The sequence below is a fragment of the Neophocaena asiaeorientalis genome, unplaced genomic scaffold, assembly GCF_003031525.2.
Source record: "Neophocaena asiaeorientalis asiaeorientalis breed wild unplaced genomic scaffold, Neophocaena_asiaeorientalis_V1.1 scaffold438, whole genome shotgun sequence".
Classification (NCBI taxonomy): domain Eukaryota; kingdom Metazoa; phylum Chordata; class Mammalia; order Artiodactyla; family Phocoenidae; genus Neophocaena; species Neophocaena asiaeorientalis.
In genome coordinates this window covers 7,511,501-7,519,009 of record NW_020173491.1, presented here as the reverse complement: position 1 = coordinate 7,519,009, position 7,509 = coordinate 7,511,501, and the positions used below count along the sequence as shown (strand labels likewise).

The 7,509-nt window shown below is 48.9% G+C and overlaps 1 protein-coding gene across 4 annotated transcripts in view; it reads right to left on the bottom strand.

The window, feature by feature from the left end:
- Positions 1-7,509, bottom strand: part of ADGRG3 (adhesion G protein-coupled receptor G3) — a 30,475-nt gene that overhangs the window by 2,116 nt on the left and 20,850 nt on the right. For 3 of the 4 annotated variants that reach the window (XM_024747488.1, XM_024747485.1, XM_024747486.1), the window contains exon 12: positions 4,957-5,804. The exons of the other annotated variant lie outside the window; for it this stretch is intronic. In XM_024747488.1, the coding sequence (XP_024603256.1) occupies positions 5,692-5,804 (113 nt within the window). In that variant the 3' untranslated portion in view covers positions 4,957-5,691. Of the gene's footprint in view, positions 1-4,956; positions 5,805-7,509 lie in introns of those variants that run through there. 4 annotated transcript variants of the gene reach the window in all.

The following is a 7,509-nucleotide window of genomic DNA, read 5'->3' as shown; positions in this document are numbered from 1 at the left end:
CAGGCTGCCAGGCAGGGTCCAGCCACCCCAGACCCCTGCTCCCATCTCACCCCTCTGAGGACAGCCTGTACAATCTGTTAGCTCGTCTCCGTGGTAACATCTTTCAAGGCTGACGGCCGGTGCTGGGAGAGGAGGCTTCTGGGAAATGTAGTCTTTTGACACTACTCAGGTCTGGGTCCAGAAGACCCACTGTGACATGTCCCTCAGCCAGTGGTGGGCTGGAGCCAGCTTGTGCCAGCTTGCAAGAGCTGATTTTTTAAACTTCAGGAATGTTTGTGAGCCCATTGACAAACACAGGCGTTATTAAAATTTAAATTATAAAAACGTATAAGTAAATAGATTATATTAAAAACAAAGGTAATAAATACTCAAAACTCATCCTTCTTAATTATTTTACTGCATTTCATTATTATCTGAGCTCTTGAGGTCATTTATGCCTATTGTATCTTTACAACGAAAATATTATGTGTGAGCTACTCTGAATCTTTTTCCTTCAGCGATGTCATATTGATAGCTTAAAATTGGCCATGAGATTATTTACACCACAGAAATTGGCAAATGCTACAGACTAGGGCTTTTTCTCTCGTCAGGTAGTTGTTAAACATTTACCAGGACACCACGGCTTCTGCTCCATGCATGGTCAATGTGGCCTTCTTCAAAACATATGGAAACCAGTGTGGGTCCTGGCATGGCTGCCTGTCATACTGGACAGTGCCAGGCTCCCTGAGTCTTGGTTCTAGTCCAGGCTGGACTGCTGGTTTAGTATATAACTCATGGGACAGAGAAAACATCCATTAGGTTAGTGGCCCATGAAAATGCTTAATTTTAAATTCCAAAGAAAAAATGAATAGACTGATAATGAATATATAATTATGAATCCACCCAGGATTATAATTGTCTTTGTACCAATGCAGTCACAAAATATAATTTTTTCTGTTCTGTTTTTAAAGGAAAGGGCCCACAAAACTTGTAATGCTGCCTTGTAGTGGGCAGCGGGGTCCAGAGAAATACTGCAGATGTCCTGACAAGGTTATATAGTTGCTGTTATTGATGGAAATGTAGGAATCACCTCATTCTCAATAATAAAGAATAATTTTTTCTTCTGGCTGGAACATTACGTAGTCATGAAAAATAAAGTGTGAAGGATAAATTAGACCAAGGGAAATCCCCAGAGAAGGCATGTGGACATCAGTCCTGGATTTCACCCTGGGATTACCTCTGTGGGGAATTCACCTGGGATGAGGCCAGGAAGGGAGGAGGAAAAGGCAAATGTGATGTGTTAGGCTGGTGGAATGGAGCATAGGCCTCATTGCCCCTTTTTTCCCATGCAACACCTAATTTCCTTTGTAAAGTGATTTATTCCCCTTTACCCACTCCCATTCCCTGCCCACATAGACATCATTCTGATGCGCTCCCCCCCACCCAATGAGCATTCTTTGGCATACTCCTGGTGTTTTTAATTTGTGTTAATGATATTGTATTAATATCTCTATTTCTTACATTTTCACTAAGAACTGTGTGTTTAAGATCCACCCCAGTTGCTGTGTGTCCATGGACACACAATAATTACCTCTCTACTCTCCCAGCAGTGGACACCCTGCTTTGCCATCAACTTCCATTATCCACAGGTAATGCAACACATGTCATCGGTGGAGTCCTTTCTAGACCAGTAAATGTTTCTCTGGGGTAAATAACCAGGAGCGGGATGGTTGGCTCAGCAGCGGCACCTCACTTTTCTCCAGGCAGCGAAACCTACATGCTCCCCACCTCCCACAATGCACGGGGGAGCCTGGTACCCTTGACCCCACCAGCAGCTGACATTCTCTCCCTTCCTGATGTTTGCCAGTTTCATAGAGGTACAATGAGATCTCACTGTAATTTAACATGCCTCTCTCTGATTACTAATGATTTTAAATGTGTCTTCATGTGCTAATGTGTTAGTTTTAGGCGTTTCCTCCTCTGAAATTGTCTTTTAAAGCCTCGGACCATTTTTCTTTATTGGGGAAGTATCTTGTTTGGATTGCAGGACTTCCAGATGTTAATCCCTGGTTTCAGATGCTGCAAATACCTCCCCCCATTCTGTCACATGTCTTCTAACATCTCCCATGGTGACCTTCATTAAACAGAAAACCTTAATTTTGATGTAATTAAATTTATCAGGTTTTGGTTTAGATATTTTGTGCTTATGAATTTTTGTTTGAGAAATCCTTCCTTGCACTTAAGTCACAAAAATATTTTCCTATGTTAACTTTATAATTTTGCCATCCCATTTAGACCTTTACTCTGCCTGGAGCCCATCTCTGTATGAGGGGTTAAGTCAGGATTTTGTTTTATTTTTCCCCATACAACGAGCTAATTTTCCAATACCACCATCAGACCATTCGTCCCTTCTTTGTGATGTCACTCTTGTCGTGTATTAAATCCCCCAGGTGCATACGAGTCTGCCACTGAGCCCTCTGTTCTGTTCCACTGGTCTTCATGCCTATCCCTGCACAGACTCCATGGTGAATTTATCACTATGGCCTTGTAAAATCTTTATATCTGCAGGTCAGTTCTTCTATGTCCTCTTTCATTAAGGATGACTTAGCTATTTGAGGACTATATGCCTTAACATAAATTTTAGAATAAGTTTTAGAAAGTCTAAAAATATCATTTAGAATGTTTATTGGAATCACATTGTATTCATAGATCAAATTGTGAAGAACTCTTATCTTTTGATATTGTTACCTCTCTGAAAGCACAGAGCAAATAGGTCTTCTTATTTCCTGTCTATTTGTTAGATTGTAATGGAAAAAATACTAGGAATGAAGAAATTGAGGCAGAACAGAGAGAACCAGGCAGGGAACCACGGTGAGGGGACACTCTTCCTGCAGCACACAGATGACCACTGCAACCCAGAGCCTGATTAAAGTTTCAGCCAAGGCCAAGCTCTGGCTTAGTCACATTCACGCTGGGCCAGGTGGGCAGCCGTCTTAGCCAGTATCTCATTTAATCATCAGCCCTGTCGGGCAGCTACTGCCATCCCTGCTTCACAGATTCAGTAAGTGGGGAATTGGTCCAAGGCAAAGAATCTGGACCAGGCAGGCTGACCTCAGAGTCCATGCTCGTAACCACGGTGCTATCCACCTCCCAGGCTGCTCTTGTGATGCTTCAGTGGCAGGGGAACCCTGTCTATCCACGCTGGACCTTGGGATGTATTTTTGCCACAGCCCTCCCTGGCCTGAGCACGCGCTCCACTTGGCACTTGGAGCCACTTTTGCAGTGACTTCAGGCAATGAGGGACCCCAGCCCCTCTGCCCCTGCCTGGCCCTGGGGTGGAGAGCCAGACAGAGAAAAGGACATCCGTACTATTAGCTACGCTCCCCGTCTGCCCTCCGCATCTGCACCTGGAAACGCAGCCCATCCGGCACTTGTTGTTCTGTTGGTCGCACATCCCACTGAGTACGTCTTAATGAGAAAGCAAGGAAGAAGAAAGAAAAAGCCACCACCCAGGATTTCCCTTGAGACTCAGGGGTCAGGAATGAGGTGATAATTCTTAAACCCATGGAGACCTCAGTTCTACTGTTGGCCCAGCTTGCAGGGTGGTCTTGGGTGGGTCCCTGGGCCTCTCTCGGCCTCCATTTCATCCTCCCCACCCAGGGCTGGTCCACTTGGCAGAGCTGTACAAGGAATCTGGAAGGGAGCTTTAAACTTCACACCCTCCCAGTTTACAAACAGGTTGCAGAAGCTCACAATCTGCTTTACACCCGGGTTTTCTTTAAGCCAAGGGGGGTTCTCAGGGAGCAAACTAACTCCTGCTTAGTGCTGGGCACTTTACTTTTGTCACCTCACTTAATGCTCTCAGGACAAGGCAAGGACTCAATGAGCCCCATCTTACATAGGGTGAAACTGAGGTTCAGAGAGGTGCGGTGACAGGCCCAGGGTCACACAGGCCCTAAGCAGCAGAGCTAGGATTTGAACCCAGGCCTGTCAGACACTGGATCAGTGTTCTTTCTGAGGACAGGTTAGTAACCCTGAGACTTTGGGGTAAGGTTGCTGAGACCTTCAGTGTGAGAAACGGCTGTTTGTGAAGATAAGCCCAAAACCCACCAAGTCTGCCCACAAAAACTGATAATGTGGCTCAACTGTCGCAATGTCCACACTCTAAGATTTCCCTTCCGGGAACACAGTGACTTGCGTAAACCAAGGGTCCCGGGCCTCCTTTCTTTCATCTGTTTGCTGGGTGGGAGGAGGGAGAAGGGGAATCCAATCCAGGGCATCTGGGGGGAAGAGGCAGGCATCTCACCTACAGAAGGTGCTTGACCGTCTGCAAAGCACACTGGGAAGGGTGGGGTTTGGGGAGGGAGGTGAGCTGTCCCAGTAGTAAGTTAGGGCTGAAGTGCGCAGTGGCTGTAAGGGGACGGGGACGGATACCAGTGCCCTGCCCTCCTGGTTGGGCCAGGCCAGGGGGCCAGTGTGTCTCTGCATCTGTCTGTCTCTCTCCTTTTGTTTTCCTTCTTTGTGGCAGTTCATCTGTTAATTCTTTCTCTCTCTCTCTCTCTCTCCATCTCTCTATCTCTGTATCCCTACTTCTGTCTCTACTGTCTCTGCCTCTTTTTTGCTTCCTACTGAGGAAACCAGTGGTTTCGAAACCAAGCCCAGCCACTGGAAGTGACAAACCCAGCTGGGTCTGGCCTGAGGCACTCCCCTGGCTCAGGGCCCTGTCAGGCTGGTGCCAAACTCACACCTCCATCGAGGGCCAACTAATATTTATTCAGGGCCTGCCAAGCGTGCCAGGCTCGGGCTGGGCTGAACCGGTGAGCGAGCAAAGCTGTCAAAGTGCCCGCCTGCTCTATAGGAGCTCAGACTTCAGAAGAAATGCCCACCCTCTCTCTGCTCAGCCCACACCCCCTGCCCCCGGCCCTGGCTCCTCAGGCCTCAGATGTGCAGCGCCCCGCCCCACCCTCCCGTCCCCTCCCGCCCCCTCGACCCGAGACAGGGTCAGGCCAGAGTGGGGAACGGGGGCTTGCTTGAGGTATCCCACCTACTGAGTAAGTGGAATTCTTTGATATTCGGTGTCCCCAACACTTGGAGGGCTGGCAGCCCCCTGAATGGTAGGGGGGTCTTCCGTGAGGATGGGCCCTGGTGAGTGGCTGAGACCAGGGGCAGCCTGGGTGCGAGGACCAAACCCCATTCCCCCCTACCCGGCAACAAACCCCCAGTCCACAACCGCCCCAGTGCCTGAGGGGATGGTGGCCCTGAGGGCCCCCCAGGTGCCCAGCCAGAGGGTGGAGTTGTGGGAGGGCGGTGACAAGGGGAAGTAAGGGAGGGGAGCGGCTGGGGGCTCCTTCAAGAGGCCAACGACAGACTTCCTTATTTGGGCTCAGGCCCTTCCTGAGACCAGAAGCCCGCTTTGCTCTGAAGGCAGGGGGTGGGCGTGCCGGCAGGGTCTTAGGATTACAGGGACTTGAGACTCCTGCCATCCTGGATCTGTGAACTTTCAGACCCATAGGTGTATCTGGGTAAGACCTTTGAGGCCACATGGTCCAACCTGGTTCCCATCCCCTTGCTCCCCGGTCCCATTGTACAGAGAAGGGCGCTGAGGCCCAGAAGGAAGCAGGGAGTACCTCTTCCCTCCCACCAAGGTCACACAGCAAATCAGAGCTGAGTCCAGAGTGCAGGCCAGCCCCGGCCTGGCCACACGGCAGCCCGCTATTCATGAGACACGGTGAGGACCTGGTCAGCCCGGGCAGTGCCGGAAGACGAGGTCACGGTGCTCCGGCTTGGGAAGTAGAGAACAACAAACCAGCAGAAGATGAAGACACCTGTCAGGGAGGAGAGGGCCTCAGTGAGCCTGGGGTGGGGCCTGGGCTGGTGGCCACTCAGAGGAGAAATCACTCCACTATAAAAGTTCAAGAATGTATAGAAAAATCAGACAAAAAATGAAACCTACTCCTGAAAAAGAACCAAATAGATAACTTGAGAATGAAAACCAGAGTCCTCGAAATAAAATCTATACACACAGCTATCTCATAAAAGACCAAAATGAAGGAATTTTCAGACATGCAAGACAACTATCACTGCCCCTCTTATAGAGGATTATTACAGGATGTGCTTCAGCAAGAAGAAAAGGGAAGAGGTGAGGTATGAAAATTGTAGTAAGTACAGAAATTGAGAGAAAAGTAAAAATCTTTGTGTTTCTTTAAAAGAAATGTAGAACTAAAGCCCTACACAACAATAAAAAAATATTGAGAAGAGTTCAAGGGCAGTTAAAGTGGGCTGAGGGCTCTGTTTGGGAAGAAGAGAGAAATACTGAGTTACACTCAGTTGAAATAACTCAGTGCGGTGAAGTGTCCAGACTTAACTATGATGGGTAACCTCAGAAAGAATGACATAATCCACAGTTTCAAGGTGCATCCCTCTCCAAGCCGTAACCCCTGGGAATTTTCAGAGGTGGACTCATCATTCTTCATCTGGGGACAGTCTCCGGTGGCCTAATAATAACGACTTCTGCTGTTGTTAACATAGTTCCCACATACTGAAGGCCTCCTGTATTACACACAGACATTACCTCAGTTATTCATCATGAAATCTGGAGAGAAAAGTACTGGAATTATCCCAGCTGTACAGGTGACTGGATCAGAGGAGCTGAGTGACTTGCTGGGGTGGTGAGTGGAGGTGGGATTTGAACCCCGGTCTGCTTGTCCCCAAGTGCTGCCAACCATGGTGCCATGTAGTCTTGTGAGGCACTGGGAGCCAGCCCTGTTCTTGTGGGCTTGCACCTGCTGGATCTAGGACCCCTCGGTTCCTAGTAACTCCTTGTCATTCCTCTCTTAGCTGTTTCCCTCACAGTCAGGCTGTGATGCTTCTTTAAGTTGCGTGTATGAAACAGGGGTATGAGGAACAAAAAGGACAGGTGCGGGCGGGGAAACCGTGTCCCACATGCACCCTGGGCGCCTGCCCCTTTGCTGGGTATCAGAGAAAGAACCCCGCGGGAGCAGGGAGCAGACGTAGCAAGCATTTCCTCCACTAACCATTTGCTTCCTGCCTTCACAGTCCCTTAGAGATTCTGTTCGTGTCACATTGCCTTCACATCACATGATCCCGCCCTCCTGGTCACAGATGATTGGACCAGACATGGACACCTGACCCAAGATGGCCCAGTCAGATCCTTGACTCTCCTAAGAACATGGAAGAGACTGAAGCAGACCATGGTCACTAGACTTGGAAGGTCACATAGGGATGAGGGGGCCATATTGGGCAGCCAGTTGGGGGCCATGGGTAGGAATGGGCCAGTGGAGAGAAGAACGAAGACGCTTCCACAGAGAGAAGGTAAGAGACTACGTGTGACTCCAGAGAAAAGGATGGGGAAAGCATCTGCTTTGGTTTTGGTGGCTTTTCCTGACCCTGCTACCAGCTCCCATGAGGTCAGCCAGCCTTCCTGCCCTGGGGTCCTTGGGAGAGCCTTGGATATTTAAAATCAGTACCCTTGATTTGAGCGAGCCTGAGTAGGATCCTGTTTTTTTCCAT